A 22,969-nucleotide genomic window follows, 5' to 3' on the forward strand; every position below is an offset into this window, starting at 1 on the left:
TGCCAGGGACAGCTGACAACCAAAATAATAACACTTGCAGTGAAGTAGTTGTTGAAAAGGAAGCTGCCTCCTGCTGCAATGTCAAGCACCACAGGAAACTAGCCATCTGCAGCATCATCTGTGGGCTCTCCTGCATTGGAATCCAGGCTCTGATATATTCAGTCAAGGTATTTAATTGTCTTTCACCTGTCAGTCAAAATGTCAAAGCCCTGAAGCTGCACAATACAAATCCCTGAAGGCTGCTCTCAACTGCAGCCAAGTGACACTTTTACAAACTTCTGTAAAAGTGTCAGTTGGGGGGCGTTTGTGAGAGTCAAGTGCATGCATGCACAAGTTCTGATTGGACACACACACAAATACACGTCTTTTAAAACATTTTTTGGCACTCTCAGGATGGTGCAAGTTAAAAGTTCATGACAGGATTATCCTGTCCAACATTTTGTTGGGAAATCAATATTTTTAATGCATCACAGAGAGGATGTGACTTTTTTTTAGTGAAAATCTTGATTTTACTTGCATTATTTTTGAACATACAGCTGTGATGTCTGTGGGACCCAAATCAGTTAAGAAGTAAAGCTTAAAAAACCCAACACAAGAGCTAAATAGTTTCCTTTAAATCACAGAATGTACTACATGATAAACTAGATTATTGATTAATGGGAGTGTAGTTGATTTTGTATACATGCATTTCCATTTCTGATTTAACCTTTAATTAACTCTTTTTATCATCTTGTCCTTACTTCAACAGGCTGAGACGACGAAAGAAGATACAACGAAAGCTGCGGAGTTTTCTAAACAGGCCAAAAAGTTTAGCATCATCTCTATTGTGACATGGGTCGCCATTCTGGTTTTGACTCCCCTACTAATAGGACTGATCTCATATTTTCTCACTCTTATAGACTGATCAAAACCCCTGGAGAAGACAACCAGTGGACTCTGACTTTAGATGCTTACTGAGACAGACAGCAGACAGTGAAAAAAAAAAGCTGCTGATCAACTATGAAAAAAAACAAAACATGAAGACATGAAGAAACTGGAAGTTACACGAAAACAAAAAGACTGCTTTAGCCTTGCTTGTGCTGAAAAACTGACCGCTCTCACAGTCAACACTTTTCTACTTCCTCTTAACCATTTGCATTTTTTTTTTTTTTTTTTTTTTTTTTACATAAAGGAGCAACCACTTGAGAAAATGTTTTTAGAAATATTACAACTTCTGCATGTTTTTTATACACTGTAATATTTATTTAACAATATATGAACATATAGACAATTTGAAATCTAAACGACCATAGAAAATCCAGCATGAACTATAGTTTGAGACATGGCACTACAGGACACATATACATCATATATTAAAGATTAGAACTGTCATTCCCCAGTAATGACCCAATCCTTAATATTTGTGTTATTACAATTTGACATACTCATGTTTACATATTGAATGTACTTGCAGATTCTACAAAAGTTGATAAATTACTCGATGTAAAAGGTAGCAACGTAAACCTCGTCATTAAGGATTGGGTCTCTAATAAAATGGGATGGCAATGCTTCGGAAAATTATGAGATCCTGCTCTTGTTGCCAACATTATCTTCGCATTATTGCATTGTTACCATATTACTTTATTGATGTCAAATGTATCAATGTGCTGTACTTTTATACATACATATAAACAAAGACAATTTATAATAAAACAGCAGAAACTTGTGTGCTCTGAGCTGCTTGATGCATCTTGACATGCCGTCATAAAACAGCGACGATTACAAATACACCTACAAAACATCTATCCAAACAGAAAACTCTTACAGTTAAGGCAACCTCATACAAACTTGGCCAAAGGAAAAACAGTTTCATAGGCAGTTTATCAAGAATTTACAATTGCTATACAATATAGACACCACAAAACAATCCAGAAAGAACCACAGGTAATAAAAAGCCAGCTAGCAGTGGAATCTGGACACTTCCACTCTTGATTAGAAATACTCTCTGGAGCGTCGTATTGTTTCAGATTTATATTTTATACAAAAAAACCCTCTTCAGCCATAAATTTACAAACACAAATAGATGAAAAATTGGACATGGTCTGCCCTGAGCTGAGTGAAAGGACTCACACTGTCCATGCTGCTTGCAGACGCATTTGACTGTACAAAAAATGTGTGTAAAGAAAATTGAGAAACTGGTTGCAGCAAATAGAAAATCTCTTGGTGGCATGTTTAAAAGTTGTATTCAGCGTTCAATAAAAAATAGCTGCCTTTATAAAATAACTTACAAAGATGCTGCAAGATAACTACTTCTTATGTAAAAAAAAAAATGCTTTCTGTCAAGTGCAAAAGAAATTAGATGTAGTCTGCATTATCATTGTTGAAAAGAAACATCATTGAAACAAATCTTCATCACCCAGCGTTGTCACACTTTAACAGATGTGAAAAACTGAAGATATTCCAAAAAATGCTATGATACTGTGTGAATAAAGGATATCAACTTCTGCCTCTATACAGTTTCACTTATCACACAGAAAATGACCGGAAGAATAACGGACGGCAGAGGTTTCAGTGCAGTAATGACAGTAAAAAAAAAAAAGAAAAAAAGGAGACTTAACGTATAATGCATTTAACCACTATGTTTAGATCCAACTTCTATGACGCAATACATTTTTGGTGCTTTGATGTCTTGTTCTTCAACTTCCAGGCTACAAATACAACAGAATGAAAATGTAATTCTTCAATAACGACATGTCACCACAACAATTATACACCAATTGTGCAGACCGAAAACAGAGCTGATGGACTGCTGAAAACATATAGTCAACAAACAGCATTATCTTGTGCAGTGTTGTTGTTGTTGTTGTTGTTTTAAATGCTGCCAAACAATCGACATTAGAGAGGCACCTGTCAACTGTCTTTCTGATCATCTATCAACCACAAATTCAGCTGATCCAGCTTGGCACAGAGAAGCGAGTCCACATCCTGCACACTGAGGGACGGTTCGTCTTTAGGGAAGCCTCCGCGTCTCGTCCTGGAAGATGAAATACCTGCCTTTCCAACACCAACAAGTGGCTTCTTTGGTCTTCTGGCCTCACCAACCTCAAGGAACTCCAAGAATCGCTTGATGCGCCTCTGGCCAAACCAGGACTCAGAACCATTCTTGCGATTTAGAGCCACCTCAAATATGGTCTCCAGCCGGCTGAAACATGAGTAAGAAAGTCTGATCAATGAGCAAGTTCAGGAAGTTAAGGGAGTGTAATATGATGCAAAACGTTTTTCATTCCCAATGCAGAGTACAGAACCCTAAATATCAGTTTCCTCTAGGGCCACCCTCTGGTCAAACTTAGCTTTTTAGCTTAGCTTCAGAAAAGAATAATTATCTTCACAAAATAAAACTAACTGTGGAAGTGGCAAACCAGCTTTAGGAACCTTACAGAATACAAAAAAATAACGATTACATTTTTTGGGAAAAAGTTTTGTTTTCGCTTCCTCAATTCAGAGTTTGCTGACAGATGGCAAAAGTATTGTTTATTTCCTGTGAGTGTAAAATGGTTAATGGTTTTTGCTGCCTTGCTGGATACTGTCTGCAAATCAGGATACTATAAAAGATTAAGTACATACATGCCTTCATTTTTCACCCATCCTACATTGTTGTTTCTTGGTGTGTATTAAACGTTACAGCTTCACAGGGTTGCTAGTATAGCGAGGCTGCACCCCCACCCCTTTATGTTGATATTTTTTGTGTTGCAATCTCATACATTCGAACATATTTATATCAAATTACATACTTTTAAAGAACGTATTAAATGTCTTTATTTGGAAGAAACAGATGGCTCTGGCCTATACTACATATGTCGAGGAACGCAGCATAGAGCCACAGATAAAGTTGGATTTATTGTTCCAAAGTCTAAAGTGAAAAAGGTGATGAGGCTGCAGTTTATGTTGTCGGACTGTATTTATATTTTTTAACAACTCATGACTTTATGAAATGGCTAGTGTGTGCATTTTTGTGTTAATAGGCACCATAACATTAACAGTGGGTTTTGTAATGATGATCTTACCTTTCAGGTGGTTTGCTGAAATTCTTATTGGTGTATATTTCTTCCAAACTAAACTCCTTCTTTTTTAGCCTGTGATGTAACATGGCGGGGAAAAAAACACAGTTGCAATCAGTGTGAGTATTGATCAGAGAGTGTTCAATAAAATGACAGACATGTATTGACAATGACATACATTCACATTCAATGGTAGGGCAGTGTGACCCAATAGGACATGTCCTACTTTTAAATGCTCCGAGTGTTGCACTTGTTTGATTTAGTTACAAATGATCAAAGTTGACCTTGTATGTTTTTATAAATCAGCTCAGAAGCTGTCTTTTTTAACTTAAAGGCAGCACCTATAAAGACTGTTCAGACCTTTGCTTTTGACCCAATGTTTGGTAATCCACCAGATAGAAAACAAAACTGTTGCTTAAGATTTTCCTTTGAACTTGCTACATGTGTTACTACTATTCACCTTGTAGGAGCATTTTGTCAGATTACTCTAAATAATTATTATTTCTTTAAGCACTATGGCAACAAAGAAATTGTGATAGTTCTGCCCAACCCCAACACACCCCTTCCCCTACCAGTGAGCCCTATCCCTCCTTTATGTGCGCTCACACTGAGGGGTACGGTGTCCCTTTTCTTGCTATGATAGAGGGGTAGGGTGAAGTGTTAGGGCTACATGGCCCTCTGAACGGTTTTACAGATGCAAACTTTAAAGTGAAAGTTATGAGAACTCTCTCTTTCAATGTAGTATGGTCCTTTTCTATAGAACAAGCATAAAACAATCGCTACTAGTTTGCTGAAGTCTCAGTAGCTAACTAGGTAGCTAGCCAAAGTTACATTGATGTTTCTGAGAGCGTCACACATAACGTTGCCAAGGTCTAGAATGAACTTGCATGTTCACATACGTATATAAAGGGTATTTACCTGATGGGTTTGGGCAGGCCCATGGGTGTCAGGTTGTTCTGAGGTTTGGGTAAAGTTTTCCGAATTCTAATAGAGGACACCTTCCCTCGTTCCTCATGCTTTTGCACCACCTGTGATGACGAAAAAAGAGGAAATGCAGCCTGTATCACTCAAAGCGTAACAAAGTATAGTTGACAAAAGTATAGTTAAAAAGAGCGACAAGGGAACAAGTGTCATATCTTCAGTAAGAGCTGTGACAATTTGACTGGTCCAGACTTATGTATAATATAAAACATGGCAGAAATATGCATCAATTTCTGAATGAAAAACTATTAATTTAAAAGAGATTAAAAGAGAGAAAGACAGGAAAATTCTCATATACGAAATCTGTGATGCAGTGCAATTTCAATTTTTTAAACATTTTGTGGCATTTCAAATGTCAATGTCATTTTGATTTCTTTCGTTCCGCTAAGATGAATACCTAGTATATAACTTTGATGATTGAGTCTAACCTAATTGATATAAATGTTGTGGAAAATTATAGTGAACACCACTCAATATAATAAAATACAATTCAAAAAGGTGACTACAGCCACCAAATGACCATAAAGTAAAGCACCTCTCAAACACTTTCAACATAAACTGAGTAAAAATCCTTTATGGCTTATTTTGCTAGAATAAATAGACCAAAAATCCAAGGGAGTCAATATAAAATGATGCACGTAACAATGTGTTATTACACCTGTATACCTTGATTTCAGAATCAGACAAAGCCTTTTCCTCTCTCAACACTACATCTTCAAACTCCTGGCTGGATGAGCTAGTGTTCTCGCCATCATCTTCCTCTTCACTCTGCTGCCTTCTCTCAATCTCACACTCCAGGGGAAGCCCACTGCAAAGAAACCAAGTAAGAAAATGCAGCAGCACAGCGATAAAAACATTTGACTATCATTGGAATTATAATATACAGTAAGTTATCATAGCCTTTTAAAAAAGCGTATCACCTGCTACTAGAGTCAAAGGGAGCACTCGAGGAGTCAGTTCTTTGGAGGAATCCTGAAAGGCGCCATGGGGAGGTGCTCAATGGGTATATCGAAGAAGAGGAGGTGGGAGAGGGAACATGACTGGAAGTGCTGGGGCTGGCAGGACCTCTGCTGTCAGCTTTCTTAGAAAGGAAAGCAAGGGGGCTCGAAAGGAAACAGGAGGCAAGTGCTGTAAGGGAAGTGCTGGGAGACATTGCAAGACTAGGAGACAAGTTGTGGCTGGTGCTGTCACACGGGAAAGATCTTCTGGATGGATACACCTCCTTACGAAGGCAGAGAGGGGCAATCTCCCTTTCCACTTCAATACTGCAGACTGTATGTCGACGAGTCCGACGTAGGGATTTGGAGGAATGATGGACAGGAGTGTGTGACTGATGCTGGTGTGATGTGTGAATCCGGCTGTGATGTGGTGAATGAACAGAAGTCATCCAGGGCAGGTCAAGGGGACGGACTGAGGGGATCTCTGGGCAAGAGTAGCTGCGTAACAGGGGCCTTGATGAGCCATTGTCTGATGAGCGAGCACCCGATGTAGCCAGGTCTACATCATCCATAGTGACGGACTTTGTCGCCTCTTCACCGTTGTGTGTCCTATGCAAACCCATGAATCTTCTCCTTTGGTTACCTGCCCTCCTTGGTTTAGTGTTAACCCTTCTTGCACTAGATCGTTGCCTACAGACACGGATGCTGCTGTGGGGACTGGTTTCAGCATCAGTAGGAGATACCTCATCTGCCACAGAAGCAGTACCCTTTTCTTTCTCATCCTTGAAGTGCTTTATGTCAGTATTTAATTGTACATAACAGTCTAAATGAAGTTGGGAGGGTGAAGGACCAGGTTGGTGATTATTTTCAAAAGGTGTCATTTCAAAATACACAGGGTCCATTGAGTTTTCACCTTTGCCTTCTTGTGACTGGTTTTCTTTGGTTTTCAAATGAAGGTTAAGGATACATTGCTTTGTCTCTCGACTCCCACTTGATGCAGATGATTTAACAGCACCTCTTAAACCCTTTCTGAGTCTCTTGGACGGCTGGTCCAGCTGTGTTTTCCCGCTCTCTTCTTTTTCAACATGCTGGGAGGTATTAGAATCTGTGGTTGTGACTTCTACTGGCTCCATTTGTAGTGCCGATGAGGTAGAAACCACAGTGCTGTCTGATTCTGTGGTTAAACTAGCTTGAATTGGCGATTTCCGTTTGAGTGGTTTCTTATTTGTATCCCTGCACTTTCTGGTGCTCTGGAGCGGCTTTATATTAGGACGGACTAGGACTTCTGATAACGGTTCCTGCTCGGCTTGTTTTGTAGAGGTGATTGCAATGGTGGTTTCCAGATCCATACCGTTATCAATGTTTACATCAGGTTTACCAAGACCTGTTTTTGTCTTCAGTCTTTTGCATGAAACACTGGGCGTCACCTTGCTGCCTTTTTGGTTATCTTCAGACACACAGCTGCTTTTATCCAGTGAGCAAAGCAACATTGCATCAGAGGAACTTTCAGTCTGTTTATTTAACACTTCTTCATTTATCGTACCAAGCATTTCTACCACACCTTTTCCTTTCTTATTTGCTCTAGTTGAGACAGCCTGTCTTCTTCTGTCAGGTCTCAGTGTTTCTTCCTCATCTACATTGGTATTTGTCAACACAACTTGCTTTCTTGGTGATCTTCGGCCTCTTAATACACCACTATCTGAAGCCACATTCGATAACTCTCGTTTTTTTGCTTCTTTAGTATATATCCCTATATCCCCTGTCCTTTTCCTTTTCACACACTCTTGGGACTGACAGTCTTCTTTCAGCTCCCTCTTTGCTTTCCCAAGACCTGCAGCTGAAAAAGTTTCAAGGTTTAGGAGACACCCAAGCTGCTGAGTATCCAAAGTTGGTTTCAGTGTCCTTCCATTAGTGCTGCCATTTAAGTTATTGCGGAGGCTTTGGCGAACCAAGTGGAATCCGTCCATTTTCTTTTCATCATCATCATCATCATCATCATCATCATCATCATCATCATCAGGCTGAGGACAGTCAGTATCAGGCTGATTATAACGGACTGAGGACGACGACAGTGTTGTCTGGAAAGAAACCTGATCCTCAATAACCTCTGCCTCAGACTCTTCCTTTTTGACTTCAGATGTTAAGGTCTTAGAGGTAACCTTCCTTCTATTTCCTGAACATTTCCTCGGCAGTGGTTTGAGCCGGCCAGCCGGTTTGCTTTTCTGCTCCTTGTTATCACTGGATATCTTTGAGGTGGTTTTGTGTGAGGCACTTATATTGACAGAGGGCTGTAACAGCAAGGAGGACGTACAAACGGACCCAGCAGATTCTGAAACGTCCTCAGAAACAGTGCAGGGTAAAGGACTGTGTTGTGAAGGCACAGAATCAGGTAAGTCTTTGTCCTTCGGAGTTAATGCACATTCATCTGCCTGCTCAGAGCTGTGTGTTGATAAGTCCATGTCAAAAGATAATTTTTTAGAATATTTAATAGCAACAGTTTTTGCATTTTGTGCATCTTCTACTCCGCTGAGGCTCTGCTGATTAGCTTTAGCGTCCTCATTCCCATTCTCACTTTGTGCTTCTGGATGAAACATATCACTTGGCTCTGAGGGTTCAACATCAGATGTTCCATCAGTCTGTAGCTTGCACTCATCAAGTATGTCTGGATGGTCCATGGACGGTGGAGGACTGTTAGCTTTGAAGAGTTTAACAGGACTCATGACTATCTCTGTGAAACTGGCCATCTTTGACTTGAACGACTGAAACAAGGGTCCAATCACCCATCCCTTCGAGGCAGATGCAGACGAGTGTACAATAGGTAATCCCACACATGTATCCATGTCAGATTTAGTGGTGTCAAGATTCTCTGTGCTATTGTCAGAAAACTGCTCAACTACATTTTCTGCAACGGAGACATTCATTTTCTCCCTTGGGCTTTTCTGGTCTTCTTGCCTGCAATAATGGAAAATGGGAATTTTTTCAATAAATGGTGTCAATACAAGATCTTTTACTTTTACTTGGCATCCTACCACTCACTAGTTCCCTGTTCATAAAAAAACATAATAATTGGGAACATCTTTGCCCCTCTGGTTTGGTACTGTAGGTCATATGGAAAATATGCGAATCATCACAGACTTTGACCACAGTTAATTATAGACGTGACTTTTCTTTACATACATTTTCTTCTTTACCTTTATTCCAAAATTTTAAAAACTGTTTTTTAAAGCTTTTAAAATAATTAGAAAAACATTTTCTCATGGCTAAAAAGAATGTGTGAGCAGTTGTTTTTTTTTACCAGATAAGTAAAATATCTAAGTAAACACATATAAATGAAATGATTTTTGTGCATACCCAATTAGAGAAACTTGTTAGAGAAAATAGAGAAACATTTGTTATAACACTTACCTATTTTCGCACTCTGCTGCAAAGCTAAAATCAAAGCCATCCTGCAAAGTGAATACAAAAACATTTTTAAGCTCTTTTAGGAAAATTGGGCATTGTTTGGATTAATGAGAAGTTTATATATTAAAACTCAATTCTAACTGAACAAATCCCCTCATAATTTAAGTGCTGATTTTCTATATTACAATTTTGCACAACAAGGGAAAACTAGGACAATAAACACGCATTTGCTCTGTAATGTCTGCGGTTTATGCATTAGTGGGTCACACTAAGACACTCGATTGCTTGTCTGTGTCAGATGCAGCAGACCGTGAAGGAGGATTAAATCACTCAATTAACCCTCACACCCCGTTCACTATACAGGTCTTCAGTGTTTACATACAGTACAGCCGCTGTACAGATTACGCACTGAAAGCTTTACAACATGAAAAATACCATCAAGGGCATGCAGACAGACTGTAAGACAGAGATTTAGGGAGGGGTGAGTGGGAAACTCTCAAGCAAGAAACGATAAAACGGACCTGGTTTTGTTTCTCGTGTCCATGTGTGCTTTCAACTCTTGGCTGCTTGGGCTGTGATGCTTGTACCTACAAATCAGAGAGATGAACGTTTGCTGCATGAGTAATGACTCATTTAATTACCCAAGAGTCTCTAAAAAAGATTTTTTGTAAGTTAAACTCATACCATGCTTGCACTTGCCCCTTCTCTCTTTGAGGGGGACGGATTCTGTCTGGATGGTTTCTGAGCTGCTCCGCTGTCTGTGTTGCCCTGCTTTTTAGGAGTTTGCGTTCTGATCCCTTGAATGCGATCACTCCTTCTGTGTCCAGATATTCCATCATTTGCACAGCTATGAATAAAAAAAATCAGCACATGTAGCCGTTATGCAGTACTTTAAGTCTCAGAGTTGCACAAGGCACCAGCATCTGTATTAGGCCTCACCCGATCACATCTTTTGGCCATGATTGCAAACAGAGTATTCACTAACGGGTATCTTCTTGTACGGAGTGATCAGTACTTCAGCCTGATTTATAGCAGGCCGCCTGACAAAAATAACATATTTTCTTGAGAAAAGTATTGCTCTACACTTTCCGTTCAATTTGTACACTCAATGTGATTGGGTAGTCACTTAAGTTGCTGGAGGGACTCTGGTTACCAAGGACTGTAACCTGTCGCCGAAGCGGAGTTCTGAAATTTCTGATTCAAAACTGTATTGTTAATAATAATTATTGATATGATATAGATTTAGGCTACACATAATTTATTTAGGACGTGCAATGTCAAGTTAGGTATATGAACAAATACAAAAGGGAAACTCACAGTTCTCATTTTCAGTGACTAATCTACAAGGGAAGTTTATATAACATTATTCTGATTTATGGGTTCTTGGATACAACGGAGTTTATTGCTTGTCAGAGGCAGTTCCCACTGATCACAATAATTCCTGATTAATTGATCAAACAGGCCTACTTAATTTTTTAGACAAAACTCCCTGACAAAATTACCACAGTTATTTAATAATGATTATTTCCAGATAGAGCTATTCAAGTTATCTGGTGAAAACTCCTGTAGTTTTTCATATGGCAATGTATACATGTTGTGGTATATAAAACCATATCATCACAATGTCAGTTTTTCCAATATCATGCAGCCCTAAAATGGACGATAAAAATGTAATTCCTGAAATTGATGTGCAAACATCAGCTAAAGAGAAGACTGAAATACAAAAACACTCAGTCCACTCAAACATTTTTTGGCACTATCTTCAGAGAGCAAACAACCAGACAACCACCAAGTGGCATTTCTAATCTGCCATTAAGTTATAAACAGAATAACCATGAATGTTTGACCATGATTTTTCAGAACAATTGTCGACATTTCAGGCAACATAGTTTGTGCTTCTCATCTCCACTGGTGACTGAAGACATGCCAAGACAATCGTTTATAGTCTATCAGGAAGGTGATGAGACCAGTTTTGTAGACATCCTAATCTGCACCATGCAATGCAGTGTACCAGAAAAATTCCAATAGCGTAATGACATTTCCCCAATGCCAGAACTAAAAATAATTGTCAGTTATCATATATTGGCAAGATTTCCTGAGAATGTACAAGTGTCTGCAAGTCTTAAATCGTTCAGTCCATAAAGAAATAAAAGTGTGAAAAAGCAAGGAGGGGAAAACACACCTACAGCAAAAGAAACCAAAAAGGTGCCAGGACAACTATACCTGGGAGTGATGGAGGAAAGGGGGAGGAGAGGTGGTGGAGGTTCACTGTGGGGAGGTGCACTACAAAAACGGTTTGGGGGAATAGCATCTTCATCCATTGGACAAACTATCTGAGGGAGTGGGTCAGAGGAATAAGTCAACATCCCCTTGCTCTCCTTGTCTGTCCTTCTCTGTGGATAACAACAACGGGAAAAAAACAAACAAACATGCGGGATATCATATCAATATGAAAGCACATCAAAATAGGTCTTAAAGGCTTCACTTACTTTTCTTATGTCTGGAATGGGTGTTTAATCTGAAATGGAGAACAGTAACAGGATTTTTATTTATTTTTTAATTTTTCAAACTGAACATTTATTTATATATTAAAATTTTCATCCTCAATAAAAATTATAACTTTCTAAATTAATTGCGTCATATGTGAAATTTCAGAAAAAAATGAAAAAGTGACTGAATGAAAGTGGCTCCTTGTTAATAGTCTAAAACCTGATTTTTTTTTTTTTTGTTCAGAGTCACAAAAAAGAAAGAAAACCATCAAATTATCCCACTCTTGAAACTTGAATTAGGGATTTCTGGCATATTAGCTGGCTGTTTTTGTCGGCCCTTGGTCTTCTCCTACGCACCTGTCGATCTACAGGTGTACAAAAGCTGTACTCTGTGGCATACCAATAAGCTAAAAATGATCAAAATAGTGGCTGATTAGTAGTCTGTGGATCCAATAACTGTTTCAGCTCTAAAAACAATAGCACACTGGAAAAAAATGTTCAGTTCAATCTTTATGTTTTGTGCAAAGGTTGGGGGAAAATTAAAATAAACACTTAACCAGAGGACAATAGTGTGGGAAAAGTTGAGAGGCATCTGTGAGACCATCATGGGGAATTTTACATATATTATTAGACTCACACACACAGGCACAGTCAGCCTGGTTAACAGGAATATCCTTCATATAGTCAATAAAAGGTTTCCATTGCTCGATCAAGGTGTTTTTTTTTTTTTTACAAATGTAATTTTCTCTAATGGTATGAAATGAAAACAATAACATTTATGTCAGGTGGAGGTTTCTGGCTATCGTGCAAATACTGATTTAAGACTGAAAAGGTGAATGTGAAAATGTGAATCGAGAAAAACTCCTGATCGTCAGTATCACCACAGTTTTTAGGTTAGAGGGAAATCGTAACTGATGTTTTGTGCATCAGCTCTCAGTCTTTGATGGTCATCGTCACTGCCACATCAATATTAGCGTTAGTCAACTTAGTCTGTTAGCGTGAGGTTTGCTACATCGACTAACAGTGGAAAGTGGAAGTAAACCGTGTTTTACAGCTCATAAAACACGAAGACGTTTCAGTGTTTTCAATCAAATGGAAGCGGCGGTTCGATCAAAACTGAGCCTGGTCTACTTGCTGGAACGAGCAGTCTCATATTCAAACTTTTACATACGAGCGAACATATCTTCCCACTGGCCACCGTATTCGTGTCTTGTACAAAAGGTTTTCATAGTAATACGAGTTAAACATTTTAGCCACATGTGGTCAGAGCTCCTATTGTATCTCCGTCAACACTGCATGGTATGGCTAGCTCCGATATTCATAGTGTTTAACATACAGTTTCTATGCCAGGGAGTAGCCGTAGCCGGGAGCTGTCATATCTTCCAACGTTCAAACGCGTTCTGAGGGATAACTGGACATATGATATTTTCGTTGTTTAGTTGTACACAGTTATTTAGACTAAATAACATTAAAATAAACTTACCAGAAGCGTCTAGCTGGACCGCAGGCTAGTATTCCGACCTTACCGTAAACAAGACATGCCGGACGGCGCCCTACACTGACTCGTTCATGATGTATCCGTTTTTACAAATCCGACAACCAGACAGACGGATCGTCCAATCACAGCACGAGTTCATTTTCCGCCCGGAAAGCGCTGTTGAAATCTGACCAATTAGGATCGATTTCGAGTTGTCGTTGTTGGAGGCAGCCAATGGGAGAGTGGAGGCAAATGGCTCATAAAATGATAGTTTTCCTTTATGTCCTCGAGTGACCTCGTATCTTAAGATAACTATATTTCATTGATGTATTAAACACCTGCATTTAATTTAGTTTCTTCATTACGGCTTATTGCAACGTCTCGTATAAAAAAACACATCGCAAAGTTAAACATTTCACAATTATAATTGTACGAAGGTTTTTCCTCTTTTCTCATTTGTTTGGTCTATAAGACAAAAAAAGGACACGGAGATTTCATTGTCAGTCTTAAAACTTAAAATACTGTCATGTAAAACCAAGAAGGAAGCACATTTTACAACCTGAAACCATCACGTTTGTCCTTTTCTTTTTAGAGTGATTTTAATGAAATATCTGCCAATTAATTCTTCTTTTAATCTAATAATCATTACATTTTGGATTGTACTGCCAAAGTTCAGCATCTTGTGAATCACTACCGATATTAAACCCATCCAAAATGTACTACAGATGATCTTTTGCTTACTTTGGATTTGAAAGAATATAAAAAATTTGAATTGGCCCAATATTTTACAACAACGCATTTCTTGACACTGATGTCAAGATGTCATATTTACTTAACTAAATGCAAAGTAAATATGAAATGGGTACCTAATGAAACTGTGTTCAGTCAAACTCTATCCTAACATCTCCATTATCTATTCCACTGAAAACATCTATTTTTTCATGTCAAAAGTATTATTCGGTTTTGGATTTGAAAGTAAGCTCAGCCCGGATAGACAAGCTAGTACAGTAGTTTCTTTAACTATTAACACTATAAGTGTAAAATGCTCTATAGTAACAAGAAACAATTATTGCTACTGTGGGGAGGTCCATGAGCCTTAAAATAAACCCAAAATGTTATTTGAATCTCTCAGAAAAAAATTGCTGAAGGCAACACCACATACATGACTTATTTATTTAAAAACAATGTACAGAAAACAAAGCCCCTGTTAAAATAACAGATTTGACACCAAAGCCCAGGTTGAACAAAGACTGAGGGCAAAACATGATAATGATCATGACAGGCTTGAATAATGTGATGCTGGACTGAATCATGTATATAGCTCAAAGTCTAGTCTCTTGGAGTTGTAGAACTGAGAGCCGTCCTGGTCCTTCCTCCTGCAGTAAACACCACTGCTGAAATAGCCTTCATCCACCCAACCCTGGAAAAACAGACAATAAGAAGATTAAAACCCACCTGGACAGATTGAGGTTAAAGGTAGAACCAGCCTGCAACCCAATAATCTAGTAAACATAATGGGATTTACTAACAGGTTTGTAAGCATATTAGTTTACAGTAAAACAAACACAAGATGAAGGGTAAAGAATTAAAGCTGGAGTAGTCACCGGTATTTAACAAACGACTCTGCAGTAATTTAAATGATTCAATTAATAATTCAATTGATTCAGACTTTTTAAAACCAGATTTAATGTTTCTGGATGTAGTCTGATGAGGTATATGAGCTACTGCCTTCTACTGTTTGTTTTCGGCGCATTTTCATGAAGTTGAATGTGACACTGTAGGGGGAAAAAATCTGAAAGGCAAATTTGTCTATTGACAATGAAAAAAGCAGTCACTTGCCTATTTTTAGTGAGTTTATCCACTTTTAAAAACTCACATATACACACTAATTGACAATTACTAAATCTGATGTTCAGCATTTTATTTTATCGGAAGCCCACTAATACACTGCATCACCTACAAAAGGAACGGCTTATTGACCCAAATTGTTGTAAGAAAATACCTGCATCTGCTGACTGGTGAAGGGGCCGTAAACTTCTGAATCATCTTTATTCTCCCATCTGTACTCCCACATCACTTCATCACTCACTGAGAAGAAGACAAAACTGGATTAAACAAAACAAGATATTTTGTGATATTGAAGAGAAATGTATACAAGTAACTCAAGTAACCTCTTTTGTCTTCCTCTTTATCCTCAGTTCCACCATGTGTGTCATCAAATTTATCTGCAAACATGTCAAGTTCATCTTCTTCATCATCATCATCATCACCACTGGCTTTCTGCCTTACAGCTGGTTGCTTGCTACTCATGCTTTTCATCAAATAGGCCAGTTTTTCATACGTTTGCTGATAGATCTCGAACATCCCAGATCCAACTAATCTGTCAGCTAGTGCTGTGAGCCTGTCAAGCTTTTCTGTATCCCTTTTGGCCTCCTCGGTGGGTTCGCTCTCTTCCCTCAGCTTCCCCTTCTTCCGTCTTCCAAGGCCTCCTAGCCGACGAAGTGCTGCAGCAACAGTCTCCCCAGGGAGCAACAGTTCGACCACAGCTTCTGTGAGCTGGTGCTGTGTGTAGGATGCCAGGGGGTCCTCTGCAGGCTCCATCTCCTCTTCATCTTCTTCATCTTCGTTTTCTTTGTCTGCCTGCTGCTCTTCTCTTTTTTTCTCTTCCTCAGCCTCATCCTCGTCACCAGCTCTGCGCTTCCGTTTGGCTCCAAGACCTTTCTTCTTCTTTTTGAAAGGTTGTTCTTTTATTCTCACCTGCAAGAAATAACATATATTGTTGCATATTGCTTGAAAAGTTGTCAAAAATAAAGCAAGAGTCCCTAAATTCCATTTACCCAATCAATGTTGTCAAGCCAGTTATCTCTAATCTCTTGATCCTTTTTGACGAAATAGTTTCCCTCGGAGTCAAAGTGTCCTTCCTGCATCTCCTCGTCCAGGTTGAAAGGTGTGATCGGAACTCCCTCATCACAGTCGATCGTTGCTCCCTCTTGGCCTGAAAACACAGTTAGCACAGTGTCAGGTGACATAATTGCTGACACTCCCTGTTTAGATAAAACATTATCTCTCTAGACTCATTGCACTTGTACATAGAAGACATGGACAAATATTTTCCAGCCACTTCTTCTTTTAGTTTGCTTCCTTAACATTTAATTCAAATTCTCAGTATGGGGAAAACCATTGATTTAGACTTCTGAAGAAAATGTTCATATGTACTCAGAATTGTACGCGATAAAACAAAAAATAAATAACACGTCATATCTGCAATACCTTGTCATAGTTACAGTTACATTAATCGAGACATACCCTCCACATCATCAGTGTCCAGAATTTCATATTTGCTGCTGCTTGTGTCGTCCCCTTCTTCATCCTCTTCATCGCTATCAAGGGAATGTTTGCCCTTAAACCTGGAGCCTGGTCCACTGACGACTTCGCAACTCTAATTCAACATAGAAAGAAAAGAAAACATGACATGTAACATTATTTAACACACACAGCCTCTTACTTGCTAAATGTCCATGTCCTGATAACACCGTCCATGTTTGATTGATCATTATGGCAGTGATTTTGTTTATGTGTACATTTCAAGGCTCTCAGTCCGACAGATAAATATTATTATTCTGCACGTTTGAGTATTTAAAGAGAGATGTACTGATAGACGAAAAGAAAGAAGGGATCCTTCACATGTGAAAAGCATGCAACTTAGACAAAAATGACTGGTGCTGTTTGTTATTCTTTTATAAACAGGTCTATTTTTGGACTGCACACTTTTAGAGTAATCGCGGTATTGGGTCTTTATGGTGTTTTTTGTGAATTAAAGTATGTATTTGTCAATTCATATGGTTGTTGGTAAGCAGTGATGCGAGCGGCGCAGCGGTACCTTTTTGTTTGGGACTTCGTCATCCAGGTCGAACTCCCCGTTCCCGTCCTCAAATGTTACTTTCCTCTTCGGCATGGTGCTACGGAAGGCAAGACAGTGACTCTTTTAATCCCCAACGCAACTGTAACATCAGTGAGCGGTTATATTAGTGAGTACCGTTTTAACACTTTCACAGCGTAGCTAGATTCTGGAAACGTTGAGAATATGCGCGGTTACCACAGGACTCATGTTAGCTTTGATGCTAAAAATGTTAGCCAACAACTGCAGGCACGTAGCGCATGCGGAAGACAACTCTAGCTAGCGGCAACAGTTAGTAAACTGCTGCAATTCAACCTGCATATTCCGTTGGTGCGGAAAGATACATATAAAGATATTAAACTGATATTTAGCTGGAAAATACCAAACCTGGTGAATATAATTCAAGCGACGTTCGTTTTCGTTTCTTCTTCGCTTGTTTTCTTCTTCTTCTTCTTCCCTTTCGGTAGTTCTCTGGTGTTTGGTAAACAACAATATGGCGCATTACCGCCACCGTCTGGTGACCTTCCTTGAACTAAAATCCCACAAGGTCCCAGAGGTTTTAAGAAAAGTTGAGGATTTTGCTGTTTATGTTTCCTTATTATAACACCCACCTGGAGGGTGCATATGAAAATAAATTCCTGCTTAAGTCTCAGGTCTTTGGGATTTTAATCCAAACCCCTGCAATATAAATGGTCCACCAGATCCTTCAGTGATATTTCTGCTTCTTCTTCTTCTTCTTCTTCTTCTTCTTCTTCTTCTTCTTGGAGTATCTTCAAATGCTTCTTATCCCTGAAATCTGTTTAACCTAAGCTAAAAGGTAATGTAAGCCAATAAACCAAAATTAATTATAAAAGCATTGAACATGTGTCAAATATTTTAAAAAATACAAACATCATCAAACACATCACATCATCAAAATTTACTTAAAGAAACACAATACATATTGATCTAAAAGATTTTTAAATGTAGAAACATGAACAAAATATTTTTATGAGACCACCCATGTTTGAAATGTTGCATTTAAAAAAATAATATGAATAAATGAATCACTTTAAGGAGAGTTCGCAGGAATTCAACACTTTCTTTTGCATGAATACATAAACTGAAACTCTAAGCTTCCAGTTGTTGCACTGAGTTTTAACCTGTGGCCTTAAGGTAATTTTGATCACTTGACTCAGGCGTGTTGTAGCCTAAAGAAAGGGCCTCTCAGCATACAAAGCTGTGTAATCTTTTCAACCAGGACTCTTGGTTTTGAAATTCCTTGAGGCCCTTGAGGATAAAACGGATGAGTGTGTGTTGACATAGATGCAAAGAAAAACAGAGGCACATTTTCAAGAGGTCATGTAATATCTGTGTGTCTTTGCTTTTAATTGATGCACAAATAATATTTATTTATTTATTTATTCTTATTTATTTTAATCAAGAGAGACAGATTTGGGCATGACATTGCTTTCAAAGCAGAGAACAGAATTTGTCACACCTGATACTGTCATGAACAATATTCATTATATCTGAAACAAAGCTGTACATCTCCCTGAAGAATCAACCACCTACCCAGTGACATTTGCTCTGCACCATCAAAGATTAAAATAAAACAAAAAAGGCAACACAAAATGCAGAAGTGAGAGAGCTGAGAAAAAGACATCAGACCTCAAACTCCACATTTACATCTACTGTAGCATCTCACTTCCAGGTAGCAGTTCTTCTCAGGCAGGTTGGTTTCAACTGTTCTGTTTGGCTGATGAGACAGCTCAGGGTCGACTCAAGCGTAGAGGAGAGGGAATATAATGTGTCAGGATTTTGTTACCAGGAAGTGGGGCGAGTTATTTATATTTCAACACTTGTCCTCTAGTACCCGAGAGAGAACGAATGGTAGTAATCTGAAACTATATATTCAAACATTGTCTAGTTCTGGATGCGTCGAACTGATACAGAACAACTGGCTTTATGCTTAGGAGCGCTGACGACCAGGAGAGAATATCTGTAAATGTAAATAATGTAAAGGTTGTGTGGGAGGGGAAAGTGACCCTGTGAGGGACTCAAGAGGTAAGTCTGAGTCACGATTTTCTATCCTATCTATCTATCTATCTATCTATCTATCTATCTATCTATCTATCTATCTATCTATCGATCTACTTGGGGTGACATTGACAGCTGCTTTAGAAATGTAATGGATCCTATTAATATTATTTTCCTGCATTGAATAGTCTCACAATATTATCAGTAATAATGTTAAAGATCTACTGAACTGAATTTAAAAGAAAAGTGAAAGCTTTACATTTAAATCGAGTTGCTTGATGATTTCAATCGATGTTTTTCTGGTCCAAAATACAGATTTTGGAATTTTGGAATTTTGGATTTTCGAAATATATGAAAATAATATTGAATATTATCCTCTATCATAATTGTTCGAATCGGAAAAGTTTAGAGGGGAAGTGTCTCCTTGGCCAACAACTCATATGTATCTGAAACATGTCAAGGGGTCATACCGTTTTATAAAAGGTCGCGAGCTAAAAAAAGTTGGAAACCACTGGTTTGATCTTTGATAGTGCATTTACTGTTCAAGCTTGTCATGTTTTTCAATGTCAAATCTTCATCTGAGAAGTAACTCATTACACCTGTCAGAAAAATGTAGCGGATTCAAAAGAACGAGTAGAGGTTTCACGTAGCATAAAATTGAACGACTCATGTAGAGTCAAGGTACCTCAAAATTGTATCTTAGTAGAGTGCTGCAGTAATAACTCTGTAAGTATAATATAGGGGATAATTAGTGAATAAACAGTTTTTCAGTATTTTACATTCTCAAAGTAAAAGCACTTTCTCTTCTTTAGGTGTTGGGATGAAGCTCCATGAGAAGATCTTGACCCATTACCTCTCATGCACCTCTCCAGTAGATAAAGAGGGATATCTCTACAAAAAGGTTTGCGTTGATATTATGAATGAACTTTGTCTTAAGTGTTGATTCCCACATGAGAGTAAATGCAATAATCCTGCTTTCATTCCTAATAGAAAGAGAGAAATGCCACCTACCAGCGGCGGTGGTTTGTCCTGAAGGCAAACCTGCTTTTCTACCAGGAGCGCCCAGGTGACCGACACCTGCTGGGTGTCATCGTGTTGGAGGGGTGTGCAGTTCGGCGCCCGGACTCTGATGGACAGTTTGGCCTCTCCCTGGTGTTTGAAGGGCCCGGACTCAAAACCTACAGATTTGCAGCAGGGGATCGTCAGACTCAAGAGAGCTGGGTGAAAGCTTTGCTCTCAGCCAGCCACTGTTACCTCTCCCTGCTGGTGAGAGACTTGGGGAGGCAGTATGAAGGTGTGTAGAAGCATTCCTCTGCGAAAGGTGCTATGTAAATATTATTTATTATGGATCATGAGTGGACTATTGTTTCATTAATTCCCTGTTTTCTTTCTGCAGAAGCTAAACAGCAGCAAGGCTCTGGTGAATCCTGTCACAGCTCCTCTGTCAGTGCCCTCAAGTCCACAACCAACTTCTTCCTCCCTGTGCAGGGGTCAACAGCAGAGGTCAGGGAGGGGAGAAGCCTCAGTGCCAGCACTGTTTTACAAGCACCCACTAAAGTGGTGGCTAGAAAGTCCCCTAAACTGTGGCACAGGAGAAATGCTCACGTCACACCACTTAACGGACCAGCACCTTTGTACGGCGAATGGCCTCTGGTGGGGTTTGATCCACTTGAGGAGTTTAGTAAACTTCATGATTATTATGGGCAGGAAGTGAAGAAAGCGAGAGATGAATGGCTGAGGAGTCGCCAAGCAGAAGAAGAGCACAGTGATGGAGATCTCATCGACCTGGGGTGAAAAAAAACCCTGACAGTTGAGAGACAATTTAAAGAGGAAGTGAGACGGACTTGTTCATGTGTGTTAAAAAGGAAATGAACCTGATGTGATGTGAGTTCCGCTTTATTTAAGAATGTAGAGTTTGAGGCCCAGACACCTGTAAATGTGCTAAATGTTCCTCAACTTCATATGATGAGTTTAGATCAATTCAATGTTAGATTTGTTTTACAGAAAGTTGTAATTTCCCTGATTTTCCTTAAGGGATGAGTTCACCCAAAAATGAAAATCAGTCAGTAGCTCACCCTCATGCTGATGGAGAGTCGGGTGAAGATTCTTAGTTTACAGAACATTTCTGGAGCTTCACAGCAAAACAGCTTTGCAGTATCGCCCTAAACAATTGAAGAACAACAACAAAAACAAACATAAAATGACTCCATACAGCTTGCCCTGCATAGCCTCTGAAAGCCAGGAGATCGAAAACTGAAAAGATCTTCACTTTAAACGCTAAGCTAAAAACATTACCACACACCCTATCTGAAACTGGAGCACACGCTTGATGGAGCCATTTTCTATTTCTTTTTTTGGGTAGTTTTTTTAATTTTTTGAGGACAAGAAATTTCTCCAGACGATCCATCAGCAAGGGGGCGAGTGGATAATGAACTGAATTTTTATTTTAGGGTGAACTTCTCCTTTAAAGTATCCATGAGATTCAACAGAGAACAAGCAACAATCCAGGCACAAAGTGCAGATGCTGTTCGTGCCAGCACATCTGCATCCTTTGGACATGAAACAATGTGACGACCGGCCTTTTTCACAGCATCTTGCTTATTTTTAATAATATTCACAATGCCTCAGTTCTACTGAAGTGTAAGCTGCTGTGACAGTGTAACAGTGTGGCAGCATCCACAATAACGGGACCCTGAAGCTGAAACAGCTAAATTGAATGCCTCCATATCTCTTTTTGTTATTCAACCCTGCGCTTTTCCTACTGTGATATGTAAAAATGTTTTCCATGAACAATGCCTTTAATGGTTCTCATGTACCCTCTGCTAAGTGAAGCTGCACACCTGCTGCTGATTGCACAATAGCTCCCTGAGCAGTTTAGTATTCACATATGGTGCAATTTAAACAATTTAATATATGCCTTTTAAAGCAAAGAGTATTATATAGTTTTCATTGCCTGAAAAAATTAAAGTTGATCCGCCTTAATCAATACGCTGTCATTAATTCACTTCCCTACTGTAGAGTATACTGCAGGTTGAGAGTCACTGGAGGCTGGTAAACAGCAGAGGGCATCACAGGCACAATGTGCGGACTCCGGGCTGAAGTGAACCACCTGATTTATTGGCACAGTGTAATCTTAGCAGTGGGATTTGACAGAAGTAAATCACTGATTTATGGAGGTATGCAAGTGACAGAAAGAATGTCAAAACTGACAGGTTCAATATTTCGGTAAATCAAACGCCCTTGATTGAGTTATCAACTCATTTACTCAAACATGTCTGACTGTAATTTTTAATTGAATCCACTCTGCTAATTAGACAAATCATCTGCTTCAGAAGTTAAAAAGTGGTAATGTGACTGTAATAAGCTTTATAATTAAAGTGTTCATTCAACTGCTGAGTTGAAAGCAAAGCCTGACATCTGCCCTGACACTTAAAATGTACTGAATGGCGATCAGTGTAACACAATGCTGAATGGAATCAAATAACATAACAAGCAATCTTCGGCACAGTATGAAACTATAACGTCTCAGATGTCACGGATGTCACACATGTCACAGTTCGCCTCACTCCACGGGACAAGGTGGGAGCTTCCCCACATTCCAGATCCTACAGACAGGCATACCAGTCATCCATAAAGTGATAGATGGCTTCAGAGGAGCGTGGCCACACTCGTCAAATTACAGCAACGGGCCCCTGAAGTTTATACACATCTGTATGCAAACATTTACT

At 39.1% G+C, this 22,969-nt stretch overlaps 3 protein-coding genes across 5 annotated transcripts; 1 reads left to right on the forward strand and 2 right to left on the reverse strand.

Annotated features, from left to right (window-relative positions):
- Nucleotides 1-1,218: 1,218 nt before the first annotated feature.
- prr14 (proline rich 14) lies at nucleotides 1,219-13,431 on the reverse strand. Of its 2 annotated transcripts, XM_084371876.1 has the most exons (11): nucleotides 13,331-13,431; nucleotides 11,848-11,876; nucleotides 11,582-11,751; nucleotides 10,043-10,205; nucleotides 9,880-9,945; nucleotides 9,362-9,402; nucleotides 5,939-8,908; nucleotides 5,685-5,826; nucleotides 4,956-5,065; nucleotides 4,044-4,112; nucleotides 1,219-3,181 (listed from the first exon to the last, which is right to left on the reverse strand). In XM_084371876.1, exons 3-11 carry the CDS (start codon nucleotides 11,722-11,724, stop codon nucleotides 2,890-2,892), a joined length of 3,996 nt encoding a protein of 1,331 aa, XP_084228002.1. In that variant the 5' UTR covers nucleotides 11,725-11,751; nucleotides 11,848-11,876; nucleotides 13,331-13,431; the 3' UTR covers nucleotides 1,219-2,889. The 2 variants fall into 2 exon arrangements, with proteins under 2 accessions (XP_084228002.1, XP_084228003.1); XM_084371877.1 differs by lacking the exon at nucleotides 11,848-11,876 and having other exon boundaries at nucleotides 13,331-13,425.
- A 1,047-nt stretch (nucleotides 13,432-14,478) lies between these two features.
- Nucleotides 14,479-17,283, reverse strand: cd2bp2 (CD2 (cytoplasmic tail) binding protein 2). Its single transcript, XM_084371889.1, has 6 exons — nucleotides 17,205-17,283; nucleotides 16,631-16,763; nucleotides 16,162-16,319; nucleotides 15,496-16,081; nucleotides 15,327-15,412; nucleotides 14,479-14,744 (listed from the first exon to the last, which is right to left on the reverse strand). The coding sequence occupies exons 1-6, from the start codon at nucleotides 17,277-17,279 to the stop codon at nucleotides 14,634-14,636; spliced, it is 1,149 nt and encodes a 382-aa protein (XP_084228015.1). The 5' UTR covers nucleotides 17,280-17,283; the 3' UTR covers nucleotides 14,479-14,633.
- pheta2 (PH domain containing endocytic trafficking adaptor 2) lies at nucleotides 17,280-22,223 on the forward strand. 2 transcript variants are annotated; one of them, XM_084371904.1, is made up of 4 exons: nucleotides 17,280-17,352; nucleotides 20,054-20,142; nucleotides 20,232-20,535; nucleotides 20,638-22,223. In XM_084371904.1, exons 2-4 carry the CDS (start codon nucleotides 20,062-20,064, stop codon nucleotides 21,033-21,035), a joined length of 783 nt encoding a protein of 260 aa, XP_084228030.1. In that variant the 5' UTR covers nucleotides 17,280-17,352; nucleotides 20,054-20,061; the 3' UTR covers nucleotides 21,036-22,223. The 2 variants fall into 2 exon arrangements, with proteins under 2 accessions (XP_084228030.1, XP_084228029.1); XM_084371903.1 differs by lacking the exon at nucleotides 17,280-17,352 and adding an exon at nucleotides 18,928-19,268.
- The last annotated feature ends 746 nt before the right edge of the window (nucleotides 22,224-22,969 follow it).

This window comes from Pagrus pagrus (assembly GCF_965226575.1).
Source record: "Pagrus pagrus genome assembly, chromosome: 13".
In the NCBI taxonomy this organism is placed as follows: domain Eukaryota; kingdom Metazoa; phylum Chordata; class Actinopteri; order Spariformes; family Sparidae; genus Pagrus; species Pagrus pagrus.

Bases quoted from the DNA above. Each gene is read 5' to 3' on its own strand.
- cd2bp2 (XM_084371889.1), bottom strand. From the start codon at position 17,279: ATGCCGAAGAGGAAAGTAACATTTGAGGACGGGAACGGGGAGTTCGAC. The intron at 16,764-17,204 runs GTACCGCTGCGC...ATGTTGAATTAG, and splicing joins ACGAAGTCCCAAACAAAAAG to AGTTGCGAAGTCGTCAGTGG. The intron at 14,745-15,326 runs GTATTTTCTTAC...CTGTTTTTCCAG, and splicing joins TCACCAGTCAGCAGATGCAG to GGTTGGGTGGATGAAGGCTA.
- prr14 (XM_084371876.1), bottom strand. From the start codon at position 11,724: ATGTTGACTTATTCCTCTGACCCACTCCCTCAGATAGTTTGTCCAATG. The intron at 9,946-10,042 runs GTATGAGTTTAA...TCTGATTTGTAG, and splicing joins AAGGGGCAAGTGCAAGCATG to GTACAAGCATCACAGCCCAA. The intron at 5,827-5,938 runs GTGATACGCTTT...GTTTCTTTGCAG, and splicing joins CCCTTTGACTCTAGTAGCAG to TGGGCTTCCCCTGGAGTGTG.
- pheta2 (XM_084371904.1), top strand. From the start codon at position 20,062: ATGAAGCTCCATGAGAAGATCTTGACCCATTACCTCTCATGCACCTCT. The intron at 20,143-20,231 runs GTTTGCGTTGAT...CATTCCTAATAG, and splicing joins AGGGATATCTCTACAAAAAG to AAAGAGAGAAATGCCACCTA. The intron at 20,536-20,637 runs GTGTGTAGAAGC...TTCTTTCTGCAG, and splicing joins CTTGGGGAGGCAGTATGAAG to AAGCTAAACAGCAGCAAGGC.